This window comes from Oryctolagus cuniculus, chromosome 4 (genome assembly GCF_964237555.1).
Source record: "Oryctolagus cuniculus chromosome 4, mOryCun1.1, whole genome shotgun sequence".
Classification (NCBI taxonomy): domain Eukaryota; kingdom Metazoa; phylum Chordata; class Mammalia; order Lagomorpha; family Leporidae; genus Oryctolagus; species Oryctolagus cuniculus.
In genome coordinates this window covers 95,892,274-95,906,728 of record NC_091435.1, presented here as the reverse complement: position 1 = coordinate 95,906,728, position 14,455 = coordinate 95,892,274, and the positions used below count along the sequence as shown (strand labels likewise).

Genomic DNA, 14,455 nt, shown 5'->3' with positions numbered 1-14,455 from the left:
AGAGCAGTGCAGGCTTCTGTAACTGGCATTTACTAGCACCCAACTGACCCTCTTCCTTAGCTTCCTCTTGCCCAACCCAATGAGGATGCTAAGGTGTCCAGCCTGCCCCACAGTCTAACTTAAATCCCAGAGAGAATCTCCCACCCTCCTTCCATGGCAGAAATCACCCTCTATGAATGAGCACCTCTGCCCCATCCTGTCCTGGGCCCTCCAGCACCGGGGCTCAGCACAACATGGTTTCCTGGTGCTTTCTCTGCCTGGTGCCCGCCAGCATCCTGCTCCTTCAAACAAAAGAGGCAGGTGGAGGGCTTTGGGTCAGGGGTGGGTCCACCACCCAGCTCCATGCTGCCCTTCAGCATCTATCTGAGGTTCAGACACAGAGCCCAGGCACTGAGAGAAGCCACTGTCGGTCCTGCCCATCCCCCTGCAAATCCTCAGAACCTTGTTCTCGAGGGTCAGAGTGTTGTCTTCAGGCCTCTCTCTGCCTCCTTACTGTGACTGAAATAGCATTTTCTCTAGATGTGCCCCAGCATCTTCCTACTTCCATCTTCAAAAGAGCTTCCCCCTCGCCCAGTTCTCTCACTCGCTGGGAAAGGAAAGGACCCTAGGATCACCCCCAGACCAATGTGCCACCACTCTTTGGCATCTTCTCTTCCACTCCCATCTACTTCCCATCCCAGGGATCCCCAATTACCTCTGTGCATTCATTCATCCATGATGTGTAACTGAGGCTCTTTCTGCCCCATTCATGAAAACCTTATCTGTAACTGCATCACCCTTCCCACTCCAGTCCCATGTACCACCAAAGCACAAGGCTACTCTGACTCTGTTCCCACCACCCCACCCCCACTCCCACTAGAGTCCCAGGGTAAGGCCCGGCTCTTCCAGGAGAGGGCTGTGTAACCTGGAACTCACCTACAGCCTGAGCCCTCATCACTCTCATTTTGGTGATGAGGCCTGGTCGCCAGCGTTCCATCTGGATTCCTCATTCTAAGACTCTGTGCTTTGGCCCTCATCCAGAAGCCCAAATTCCTCTTTTTTTTTTTTTTTTTTTTGACAGGCAGAGTGGACAGTGAGACAGAGAGACAGAGAGAAAGATCTTCCTTTACCGTTGGTTCACCCTCCAATGGCCGCTGCGGCCGGCGCACCGCGCTGATCCAAAGGCAGGAGCCATGTGCTTATCCTGGTCTCCCATGGGGCGCAAGGCCCAAGGACTTGGGCCATCCTCCACTGCACTCCCCGGCCACAGCAGAGAGCTGGCCTGGAAGAGGGGCAACCGGGACAGAATCCGGCGCCCCAACCGGAACTAGAACCCGGTGTTCCGGCGCCGCAAGGCGGAGGATTAGCCTAGTGAGCCGCGGCGCCGGCCCCAAATTCCTCTTTATAAAGTCACTCGTGACTTCTTGATTGTCAGTCCAAATGACCACAGGTCTAATTTTAAATCAGCTGACTCTAATTAGCCATGTGACACTGGGCCATTCCCTTGAGCGCTTGTCTCAGCTTTCTCATCTATAAAAAGAGGGAATTGAACTGGATGACCTCTCAAGACCCTTAGGTCTTTGTCTCCACGAAAGTACCGATGGGTGGGAGAGAGCGAGATTGCTTTCGGAGCGTGGACAAGGAAGACTTCATGGGGGAAACAGCTTCTGTAGAGATTTGGAAGAAAGGTGTGGGGAGAGTGCCAGGCGTTCCCAAGGGGGAATCACCATGAAGCGACTATAATAATGGTTCTAGGCGGAATCATCATTGGCTGATGACGAGCCATCATGGGAGGCTAAATCCAATGAGTCTGGTATTGAAAATGCAGATCAACTGAGGATATGTTAAAAAAAAAAAAAAAAAAAAGACACCTCAGAGACGCATGCAGTCAGCAAAATCCAGAATCTGGGAAACATTGCAGCCTTACTCCTCACAGTGTGGTCCGTGGACCTGCCAGGAGCATGCTGGAAATGCAGAGTCTCAGGCCCCACTCCACACCTCCCCGAAGCAGAATCTGCATTTGGATGAGACCCTGCTGTGATCTGTGTGCACATTAACGTTTGGGAGGTGCAGCTCCACAAAGCAAATGATCTTTCTTCACTAAATGAACAACAGGGGAGGAAAAGGTACAGGGAATGTGTAGATCAGAAGAAATTTAAGAGATACACCAACCCAAAGCAATGTATAGATCTTTAAGACAAGCCAGTTATAAAAAAAAAATGAGACTATGAGGAAACTTGAACAATTTCCTGATGTTTATTGTTATTAAGGGATTATTATTTTGTAAGAGTGCTAATATAGTGTTAGGATAATTTTTTATAAAGTCTTTATCCCTAAACAGTACATACACAAGTATTTTGGATGCAGTGATAGACCATCATTTGCTAATAGTTGGGTTTGGAGGTGGGAAAGTGAACTGGGGTGGAGATAGAATAAGATTAGCTGTGAGTTCCTAATTGCTGAAGCTGGGTTTGGGGGGGACGATGGGGTTTATTATTCTGCGTTCCTAAATGTTTGGAAATACCCATAATGAAAAGATTAAAAAAAAAAAAAACAAACCAGCCAAGTAGGAGCCATGGAAGATGGGAGGGACGAGTCAGGAGGACACAGAGGAAGGAACCCCAAGAGAGATAGTTCCAAGCTGAAAGGGGACAAGCGCCTCCAGGGCGGTAGAGCTGGGTTCCAGCTCCGACCCGCCGGGGGAGGAGTCACCTTGTGATTATACGCAGTCCGGCGGCGCAGCCACGCGGAGCCGCCTAGTGTGCGCGGTGAATCAAGGTTAGAGGAAGGGAGACGTTCCTAGTTCTTAAAAACGGAAACAGGACATCAAATAAGTTGTGGGATCTCCTCTGGGGACCTTCAGAATAGGTCCGAGAGGACCAAAACAGAGGTGGTCCGGCCCGCCTCCAGGCCACCGGGGAGGACGGGGAACTCAAGGGTCCCGACCTTGCCCAGAGGTGTGAGATTGGAGGGATCCAAGCCCTCCTGGCGGGATGGAGTGGGCCCTCCTGGCGGGGTGGAGTTGGGGTACGAGCCCGAAGTCCGGGGGCGTTTCCTTGGCACCTGGGTACGCCTTGACTCCTAACGCAGGCTCCGGTCCCCACGCAGGCGCCGGCACCAGCGCCTCCAATCAACCCAGCACAGAAAGACACCAGAAGGGCGGTCCTGTCATCGCGGGGGGCCCAGGTTGAACGGCGGCCAGGTGCATCCCAGCAGCGTCCGTGGGGCAGGCGCGGGCCCCCGCCTTGTGTCCACAGCGCCACCCGTGGCCCTGGCGACCCCACGTCAGAAGCACACCTGGAACACAGTTTCAGGCGTGTGCGTGCTGGCTTCTCGGGACTAGAGCTCTCTGTCTCGGCTACCACAAGGGCCTATAATTACCTGAGTTCCCACCCCCGCCCTAGGTTGGAGACCCCTGCCCTCCACTGGGATGCTTCGGGTCTGAGTAGGGGCAGGGGGAGATGACTCCATGGAACAGTTGAAGAATTTAGCAGGCCGGCTCCGCGGCTCACTAGGCTAATCCTCCGCCTAGCGGCGCCAGCACACCGGGTTCTAGTCCCGGTCGGGGCGCCGGATTCTGTCCCGGTTGCCCCTCTTCCAGGCCAGCCCTCTGCTGTGGCCAGGTAGTGCAGTGGAGAATGGCCCAGGTGCTTGGGCCCTGCACCCCATGGGAGACCAGGAGAAGTACCTGGCTCCTGCCATCGGATCAGCGCGGTGCGCCGGCCGCAGCGCGCTGGCCGCGGCGGCCATTGGAGGGTGAACCAACGGCAAAGGAAGACCTTTCTCTCTGTCTCTCTGTCTCACTGTCCACTCTGCCTGTCAAAAAAAAAAAAAAAAAAAAATTAGCTCAGAACTCACCTGGGAGCAGCGAGATGGGTGTTCCATGTGGGCCGACGCTGGGCTCCACTGGGCTACACTCTGCATGCCAGCCCCATATTATATAATATATATTTTAACAATTCTGGCACAGAGGTAAAATAAAATAATACTAATATCCACTATTGATGAGCAAGACACTGCTTCGAGTACTCTACAAGACAGAGCAGTGGTGGGAGACTTCAATTCTTCAAACAACAGCTGGAAGTTTAATTTCGCTATAAGTCTAGTATCAGCAAAAACCCCAGTTTGCCTCACTGACTCATCTCCAGAGTAGGATCTGGCATCTGACTGCCTGGCTTTGCATCACCACCTTGGAGAGAGGAAAATTAGGTAGCCTTGAGCAGGCACCTTAACCTCTGTGAGACTGTCAGCTGGGGATAGTGATGGTGCCTCCCTCATCCTGCTCTGGAGGTGATCCCAGGAGATCATGTAGGTAAAGTGCCTGAGGAAGCCCTCACCAGATGGGAGCTGCTCATAGCGTCTCAGAATGAAGGGGGATGTTTTGACCAAGAATGGATAAATTCAGGGTGATGTCAAAATGACTACAACTAGGGGGAAGTGACCACTTCATTTATGAAGTTTAAATTACAGAATTCAAGCATGGGCACAGGGCTAAGGAAAGCTCAGTCCAGAGAGCTTGGAGAAAAGAAAAATGTGCACCAGAGAGCTCCAGCGTAAGTGCTAATTATGTGTATGAAAGATTGAGGGTGGGAGACATCCCAAAATACATTCCTAGCAAGACATTCATCACACTAAGAAGGAAAGGGAACGTCCTAGGGGACGTATTTGCTCAGTGTGATGAACTGGACTAATAATTAGAGACCGAATGGGATGTGCCAGTGTCTTTTGAGTTGTATTTCCTTTTGATGTAAGGGTTCCTATTTATTGGGAAATGTTTACTTGATTGTGGTCCCATTTGCTGGCATGCAGCTCCCCAAATCCTTGAACTCTAAAAAAAAAAAAGAAGAAGAAGAAGAAAAGGGAAAGTAGTTTGCTTTTTTGTTTGAGATCACTGTGACAGCAGCAGGGAGCTCTGGTTGAGGCCGTGCTAGGAGGGGACGGTAGCACACATGCAAAGGCAGGGCAGGGCATGCAACCAGGTGTGAGCAGACAAGAGCATCTGGAGGCCTGAAAACTGGAAGCCAAGCAGGATGTTAGACAATTTTTGGAGCAAAAAGGAAAGCATAGCTCCATAGGACGTTGCCATTCCCGTAGTATCTCCATCTTTTCCAGAGAGAATGGCCCTAAATCAAAAATGGAGCAGCAGATGCTGAATGGGACCACTAGGGCCCAAGGTCAATCAGTGGTGAGTTGGCCCTGGAAAACACAGATTTGAATCCAGGTTTCCAGGCAAACCTATAAATGTCATTCAGGGCCCATTTCAGCACAGTAGGTTCTATCCACTGAGGAGGCAAACAGACACCTATCATCTCCCAGTTTTCCAAAAATGATAAAACTGTATTCTAGAAACTACAGAGTGGCCCCAAACTATTCTAATCCTTGGCAAGATTTTGGAATAGATTATTAACTAAGTATTTGACCTTTACACACAGTGATTAGTGACTTAATATGGGACTTTTATTCCTTTTTTGATGAGTTTCGTATTCCTTTAGGTTGTAGGGTGGTCATTTGGAAAATTCTGTTTGATTTCTTGGTGTTTTAGTGGCAAGAACATAGACCTGGAGTCTGGAGACCTGGGGAGTAATCTAAACCCACCATTAATAAGTTGGGTGACTACAGGGATGTTTGTTAATGTCACTGGGTCTCATGTAAGATGGGGCATATTCTCTCAAATCCCTTTCATTTCCAAGTTCAGTGATTGTACCTTGTAATGAAAAGTGGACTGGGATGTCGAAACCATCCTACAGATGCAGTCCCAATAAAACAGCTACACCTCAAGTGCTGTTCACGCACCATGCCTGGTATGTAAGCTGACCAAGGCAAGGATTTGGTCACTGTTTATGCCCTGTATGCACGTGTATTAATGACTTACCCCAGACTCTGAGAGCTGTGGTCAAGGGTCCCAAAATGAAGATTTGAATTAAGCTGATGGACCAGCAGGAGCTTGGGCTGAAAGTCAAATGAAATTAATTTGCATAAATGTAAAGTCTTAAGTTATTTTTTTAAAAGTCACACAAGTTCCGGATAGGGGAGAGATGGCTGAGGAAGTGAGTCACGGGACGAAGGGCTGGGTGAATGTGATAACCTCCCATTTGAGCTGATACGATGCCATCACCTAGCTGCCAAGAAGAGGGCATGCATGTGCAATGTTGATCATATGCAACAATTAAGAGTGAAAATGGGTAACGTGTTGAGCTCTTACATGGGCTTTGCACATTGGCTCATTTCTGGGGCCTGAGAGGGCCATAGAATCCCAGCCTCAGGAAGTGCTCATGCTTTTGCCACCTGCCCCTTCAAATCCTGTTGCTAATGTTGTTTGCATTGCTGAGGGCCTTACCAGCTAGGTGGGTTAGAAGCTGGGTTGTGTGCAAGAAGGGCAGGTGAAAACCAAGTCCTACAGGAGAAGATTCAGAGCAGTAACAGCCCTCAAGCCAGAGGAGGCACAACCAGACCTGTGTGGGAGTTGGAGAAAGATGGGAGTGGTTAAGTCGTTGGCTCTGACACAGGCCTGGAAATTTGTGTCCTTCCATTTGTAAGCTGGGTGACTTCGGGCAACTTATTCATGCTTCCCTGTGTAGTTATAGTAACTGACTGAGAGGATTATTATGGAGATAATGAAAGAGACAGATATAAACCATGTGGTGGATAGCAAGGTTTACCCCATGCCCAGTGACGATGGTGGTTGTCCTCTTGGGTCTGGAGGGCCGGCCCCATGGAGAAGAAAGGAGGGGCCTTCTGTCTGGCTTCGGAAGAGAGAAAAGGACACATGGGAGGCAGGGGGCAAGAGGCCAGAGTCTGGATCAACACAAAGAGTTCTTTCAAGGGATCAGAACTTCCACGTGAGGAAATGAGGAGCTCGATCTGCTCCATTTTGAAGTTTGGGAAATAAGCCCTGGAGGTTCCAAGATAACAGGAATTCAGAACTTCAAGGGAGTCAGGAGGTGAGAGAGTACCAGGAGCAACAGAGCCCAGTCTCTGAGCCTTCTCAATGGAGGAGTCTCTGGAAGTTTGGATTCACAGGTGTCTTGGTCTGTTTCTCTGCTGCCCTAACTAGGTGATTTGTAAAGGTTTAATCAGCTCACAGTTCCAAAGTTCCAGAGTGGAGGAGTTGCAGCTGATGCAGGGGACTGTGTGAGCGCCCAGGCAGTCAGGGCATCACAGGGTGAAAGAGGAAGTCTGCTTGCTGGGGTCTCTCTCCCTCCTTTTCTAAATTCACTAATGCAGTCCTGGGTGATCTAATATTGATTACCTTCCAAAGGCTTCGCTTCTTTTGTTGAATTTGAAAGGCAGAGAAACATAGAGACAGAAGGAGAGAGATCTTCCACAAGTTGGTTCAACCTCCCAGATGCCCACAATACCCAGGGCTGGGCCAGGCCAGAGCCAGGAGCTCAGAACTCAATCCAGGTCTCCCACGAGTGGCAGAGCCCCAAGTACTGGAGCCATCCTCTGCTGCCCCCAGGCTGTGCCTTGGCAGGAAGCTGGAGCAGTCGCTGAGACTCCAGCCAGGCACCCTAATATAGGATGTTGAGTATTCCAGGCGTTGACTTAGCCTCTGCACCACACGCCAACCACAGCCCTCGCTTCTCACTATTGTTAAGATGGCAGTTCAATCTCAACATGAATTTTTAAAAGATTTATTTATTTATTTGAAAGGCAGAGTAGAGAGAGAGAGAGAGAGAGAGATCTTCAATCCACTGGTTCACTCCCCAAATGGTAACAATAGCCCTGGGCTGGGCCAGGCTGAAGCCAGGAGCCAGGAGCTTCTTCAGGTCTCCCACGTGGGTGCAGGGGCCCAAGTCCTTGGGTCATCTTCCACTGCATTTCCAGGCACATTAGTAGGGAGCTGCATCAGAAGTGTAGTAGCCAGTACTCCAACCAGCACCCATATGGAATGCCGACACTGCAGGCCAAGGTTTAACCTTAATACCACAATGCCAGCCCCTCAACATGAATTTTGGTGAGAACATTCAAACCAGAGCAGCCAGTAACCTCAAAGATAGAGGAGCTTTATTGTACACGCTTGATTTTTTGCCTTTTTCCCTATAAGCGAGATAAACAGCATGGACTTTGCAGACAAATCTTCCAAGTTTGAAACGCTGCCCTGTTGTTTTCAGCTGTGTAATCTTAGACAACTTAGCTCATCTCTCCGGGTGCATTTTCCCCTTCTGTAGAGGGAGTAAGGCGCCTGTAGTCCTGAGGAACAAAGCTAATCTGTTTCTCGCTGTGTCAGTGAGCATGGTGCCCAAGCGGGCTGGCTGTATGGCCATGTGAGACGTGCAGATTCAAGCCTCTGGCCTTTTGTACCTGGCAGGGGTGCTAGCGGTGGAGGTTGGATGAAGAAGCTCTACTTCAGCAAGCACACGTGCCAACACTGCACTTACAATACAGATACAGGAGACAGCAAGCTCTGAATGCCTTCCAAATGGGAATCTTATACCTCTCACATGAGGGACAAAATAAGATGGGGAGAATGAAAATTTGCTGTCGTTGGTTAAGAGTCCACCATGTGTTAGGCTCTGTATTCGTTGTCCCTCTAAATCTTCACAATGGTTAAACAGAGGCATAATTGATGATAATGAAGTTGGCCTTGGGAACAGGTTGGCAATTGACCTGGGAACTGCCCATCAAGCATTTCTAGATTTATCCGTGATCCCTGGAGCCTTGTGCTGTCTTCCCCAGAGCTGACTAAGATTGTGCCTCCCCATCCCAAAGAGTTAAAGCCTGAGCTACTCTGCTGCAAGGTTCAACTTGTGACAGGGCGGTAGCTGAGGACCTGTCACATCCTTTTCTTTATTTTTTTAAAAATTTATTTATTTGAATTTAGAGAGAGATTTATCTCTCATTTACTGGTTCACTCCCCAAATGCCCACAGTGACCAGAGCTGAGCCAAGCTGAAAGTAGGAGCTGGGAACTCATTCTGGTCTCCCGCATAGCGGCAGGGACTCAAGTACTCAAGTCATCACGTGCTGCTTCCCAAGGTGTGCATTAGCAGGAAGCCGGAATTCGGAGTGGAGTCAGGACTTGAATAGAGGCCCTCAATATGAGATGCAGGCATCCCGAGTGGCATCTTAGCTGCTGGGCTACCCCCCACCCCTTGACAAATCCTTTAAGAGACTAAGAGAGCTCCTCCTCCTCCACCCACCCACCCACACACAGCCCTCTGTGGTGCAGTACACTGAGGATACTAATAGATGGCCATTTCTCTCTGTCCCGTAGTGCGATGGGGTTGGAGTGGACCTGAGCAACATCTTCCTTGAAGGCATTGCCATTCTCAACATTCCCAGCATGTACGGAGGCACCAATCTCTGGGGAGAAACCAAGAAGAACCGGGCTGTGATCCGGGAAAGCAGGAAGGGTATCACTGACCCCAAGGAACTGAAATTCTGTGTCCAAGGTAAGCATGAGGACAGCTGCTCTCGGGCAGTGCCCCAGGGAAGGGTCACTTAGGGGAACTGTTAGCAAACCATTTCGGGGCCTATAGCAGGCTCCATAAGGCCCTGCAGCCCACTCAGGACCCTTTGCTCTAGGGATATGCTGACTTAATATCGGTGATGTTGCAGACTCTACCGTCTAATTGAGAAGATAAAATTCACAATAAGGGAATCCAAAATGGCAGTCAGCAAACTGTGGATGTCCATGAGGTTAGAAGGCAAATGCTGCTCCTGTCAAGATCACTTCCTCCCCCCCCCCCCCCCCACCATCAACACCCAATGGTCTGTTCTCAACCTCATCTCAGTTTTCCTGTCTGGGGCATTGGAGCCAGCTGATCACTCCCTGGAAACATTTTTCCCACTGTGTTTCTAGGACTCCATTTGCTCCTGGTCTTCCTACCTCACTGGGCGCTCCCTCTGTCTCTGACCTCTTGATGCTGCACAGTCCCCAGGTGCAGTCCCTTTTCTCTTCTGTCAGCACTCGCTACCTGGAGGCCCCCATCCATGCTGAGGCTTTATTCAGACACCACGTGTGTGTGCACGGTGCCGCAAAGCCTGTGGGCCGCCTCCCCTTGCACTCTGACTCCAGTATCCAGCAGCCTGTGCCACGTTTGCCCTATGTGTTCCACAGAGACCATAAACTCAACATGTCCAAAACAACTCCTGCCATCCCTCCTCCAAAACTTCACCGTCTCAACTGCTGGAGACTCCAGTCTAAACACCTGGCACCATCCTTGACTCTTTTTATTGCCTATCTCACATCTAATCCATCAGATAATCTTTTAGCACTACTTTTAAAAAAATATTTATCTTATGAAAAGAAAGCAAGAGAGAGAGAAATAGCACCCATTTACTGGTTTATTCCCCAAGTGCTCAAGGCAGAGCCTGGGCTGGGCTGAAGCCAGAAGCCTGCAACTAAAATCAGGTCTTACATGAGGGTGGCAAGGATCCAACCACTTGAGCCATCACAGCTCCCTCCCAGGGTCCATATTAGCAGGAAGTTGGAATCAGGGATCAGAGCTGACATCAAACCCAGGCACTCTGCTGTGGGACACAGGTATCTCACTAGGCCCCACAACTGCCCCAGCTCTGCTTTTAAAATCACCCAGGATCCAGCCACTTCTCACCACTTGCACTCCCACAAGCTTGAGCCAAGCCAGCTCCCTCTGTCCCCTGGAGTACTGCAGATCCTCCTCATTAAATTCCTGCTTCTGTGCCTGCCGTGTACAGTCTGTGCTCACCACTGCGTCAGAGCGCCCTGTGAAAATATGTCCAGTTGTGCCACTCTGCTCAAAATCCCGCAGTGGCTGAGAGTAAAATCCAGAGGCCTTAATGCGGCCTAGAGGGCCCACATGGCCTGGCCTCAGTTCCAACTCAGACTCCATCTCTCCTCTTCTCCCCTTCCCTCAGTCTGCCCCCACCACTCTGGCTCCTCTAGCACAGCCGGCTGCTTCCACCGTGAACCAACTGTTCTGTCTGTCTGGAACAACGGGCAGTGTGCCGTAAGGGCCATCAGCTGAGCCTTCTGCTTTTAACACACCAGAATACAGGACGCAGCCTTCTGAGAATGCCCTTCAAACTACCTTCAGCCCAAACCCTTACCAGCCATTCCCACCAGTGAGCCAAATGGGGACTGAATGGTCCTCATGGGTTCTCAGTGGGCTGGTGAGCTGGGGGGAGAGGAGCCATGTGTAAGGTCATTGGCAAAGAAAGACCTTACACCAGCAGGCAGGTAACCAGGCTCTGTTCCAAGTGCAGCCACCAACCTCGTTGTTGGCACCTCAGTTTTCTTTGCTGTGTAAGCAGGGTCTCAATGTAAAAGCTTTGATAGCTGGATGAATAGGGTTGAGTCACATAATCTGTTCTTAAACAGGGCTTGCTTGTTGAAAATGAAGATTCCTGGACCCCAGTCCTGATCCACCCAATCAATCTCTGAGTTGGTTCCTGGAAGTCTAAATTTGTAATGAATTTGATACACTGCCAGGTTTGGGAAGCTCTGGTAGAGACGAATGCCCGCAGTCTCTTCCAGGCCTAGCATTTCTAGATCGGGGTCTGTGCTTTCTGACGTTCCAGACTATAAGTGCTAAGGTCAGATGTGATCCTAGCAGCAGGAGACACGACTTGGCTGCCCTCAAAGGGAGGGGGTGCTTGCTTGTTTCACAACCATCTATTAGACAATCAGGTCGTTCTATTCCAAGGCAAGGTTATTAAGAAGAGTACCTCTGGGTAGGCATTGTGCCTAGCAGTTGAGATGCTGGTTAAGATGCTTTCATCCCCTATTGAAGTGCACTCCCAATTCCATCTTCAGCCAATACAGATCCTGAAAGGCAGCAGGGAGGCCTCTAGTAGTGGGGACTCTGGGAGTAGCTGAAGACCTGGATTGAGTTCCTGGCTCCTGGCTTTCACCTGGCCCTGCATTGGCCATTGCAGACATTTGGAGAATGAATTAGTGGACAGGTATTCTCTGCCTGTCTTTCACCCTCTATCGCCATCTCTCTGCCTCTCAAGTATATAAATAAATAAATAAATAATTTTTTAAAAGCATCTCCATACTTCCATGCTCTAAGAGGAGATTCAGGAATTTTTATTTCTGTGTTGTCTTCCTGAGTTCCCTTTATTTCACACAGTAAACTTTTCAATTTGTATAAATTATTAAACTGAATAAAGTGTTCCTCCTTCCTTCCTTGGCAAGGGAGCTGTGGCCTCCAGCAGAGGGTGGGGGAAGCACTGGAGGTTGTATAAAGTTCTTACAAAGTTTCCCACCCTGAAGCTCCTGCCTGAACCTCCACTCTGGTGTCCTGCCCTGTCAGAAGAGAGACGGAATGACCAGAGCAGAGTCCTCGCCTGCCCCTGGCCTAGGGCTTGGGGAGCTCTGGCTGAGGTCATGTCTGGTTAGGACGCAAGGACAACCTTCATCTTTCCCCTAACTGTCTGCCCTTGTATCTTCCCCTTCTTCAACCAAGAGCGAAGCGTCGGCTGACCACTCTTGACCATCATGTACCGGAACTCTCCTCCCCAAATCCCCCTCTCCCACCCCCAAAATGTGCTTTCAGAGCTAAAAACAAAGCCACTTCCTGTTCTTAAGATGAGAACATGAGCTGATCAGAGTGGAGGTCAAGGAGCACCCTGGCTCCTGGGCCTCGCAGAGACACCAACACTGAGCCATCTGCTAATGTAAGTTGAGTTGTTCATGGGAAAAACTGGAGAGTCAACTGATGAGCGCAGAGCTTTGGCTTGGGGGTCAGGAGACCCGAGTTCCAGTCCAGACTCTGCCTCATGCCCGTGAGTGACACCGGGCACCTCTTTTCACTTTGTAGATTTCTGTTTCTTTCACCTGTAAAATTAGCAGTTCCGACAGTTGCGTTTGAGATTCCCTAAGGCTCCACAAAATTCAGGCAAAATCAAATTTTAACCTGTGTGGATTCATTAGGCAGAATTATTTGCAAATTTCTTCCTCTCTCCATGGGCTTTGTGTTGGGATGGGCAGGCTGGTGGCGCCCTCTCTGCAGGCTCTTCCCTCCCTAGTAGCTTCTTGGGGATTGGAGGAGGGGGCAGTCAGGAAAGACAATCGGAGGGAAGTGAAAGAGGAAGTGACAGAACAAGGGTTACTATCAACTCTCTCTCATCATACACCCATCTTTCTCCTGGGAGAAACAATCCAAGAAGATTGTTCAATATTAGTGTGGAAAGAATTCTACAGAAACAATGACTGAAAAGAAAGCAGTCAGGGATACCAGGAAAAGCACCAGGTTATTCTTGGATGCCGTGGGTTTAAATTCTGGCTTTTATCTTCTAGCTTTATAAACCTTGGGAAGTGACCTAGCCTGCCCTTCTATATTATGGGTATAATGATAGTGAGTTTATTTTGAAGATGATGGATGTGAAAGTGCCTGGAACATAGTATAACCTCAAACTATTTTACATTTCCCCATCCTGTTATTCCTTCCTTATGCTGGAGCATGACAATTGGTTTCTGATTCTTAAGTTCTTTACTTTATCATTACCACTATCACTAAGAAAGCACAAAACTCCTGCCACCTCCAGCCCAGACTTCATCCTGGCACGTTACATTTATGCTGCCAATTGTCCCTGCTGTCTCCTTTCCTAGTTCAGATCCCAAGGACAGAGCTGAGTATTTATTCCTTTTTTTTTTTTTTTTTTTTTTTTTTTTTTTTGTATCCTCAGTGCCTGACCCTGCTCAGTTACTGAAAAAAGAAAAAAAAAGCTATTGGTTAAATGAGAAGCACATTGTATTAGTTATTTTTAGTTTTGCAACAATAAGAATAGTGAGAAATAGTCTTTTGTATTTACATTTCATTTTGGCTTGCAAATGATTTTTCATGTTTTAGCTGAATGTAATCCTAATCAGAAACTCATAAGCAAAACTGCATCTAGCCCCCTCCATGCCATTGTTCCATAGTTTGTAAATATAAGTCCAGAGAAGGGGTGAGACTTAGACCATTTATGTTCAATAATGACATCATAACCCAGAGTCATGAATCCTAGCCTCACCCCAAGTGGCTAGTGTCCAACCAGAAAGTCTGTTAGAGAGCCTACTGTGTGTATTGCACAAGCTAGGGCTTCGGAACACAGGAAGCATTCAGACCCAGTCCAGGAAGGTCTCCGCATCTGCCTGTGGAAATTCTGCTCCTCCCGCCGGGCCTTCAGGGCTCCCCGGAAGTGAGTCCAGGCTCCGAATTCACAGACCACGGGATTTCTGTCTCACCAACACGTTGACTGCGGGTTGCCTTGTGTCACAGGCATGCGTGTTCTCCTGTCTTTCCCCTGCCAGTACCTGGAAAACGGGGAGCAGCTCTTCATCTTTGTGTCCCCTCCAAAGCCTCCCACCATGGCTAGCTCACATATTCTGCAGATTTGTCTGCTGGAAGGAGGGAGAGAAGGGAAGGAGCCCTGCCTGCAGTCTGCCAGCGCCATGGCCAGCAGATTCTAGAATAGGTCGGGACAGGCACTTACTGGAGAGCCTGGAGGGAAAAGTCTTAGAGTGAACGTGAATGTTTGTGAGGCTGAGAACTTAGCTTCATGGA

At 49.3% G+C, this 14,455-nt stretch overlaps 1 protein-coding gene across 5 annotated transcripts in view; it reads left to right on the top strand.

Annotated features, from left to right (window-relative positions):
* DGKG (diacylglycerol kinase gamma) overlaps positions 1-14,455 on the top strand; it is a 210,708-nt gene that overhangs the window by 161,607 nt on the left and 34,646 nt on the right. For all 5 annotated transcript variants that reach the window (XM_051859167.2, XM_051859166.2, XM_002716461.5 and 2 more), the window contains one exon: positions 9,196-9,373. In XM_051859167.2, the coding sequence (XP_051715127.1) occupies positions 9,196-9,373 (178 nt within the window). The remainder of the gene's footprint in view (positions 1-9,195; positions 9,374-14,455) is intronic.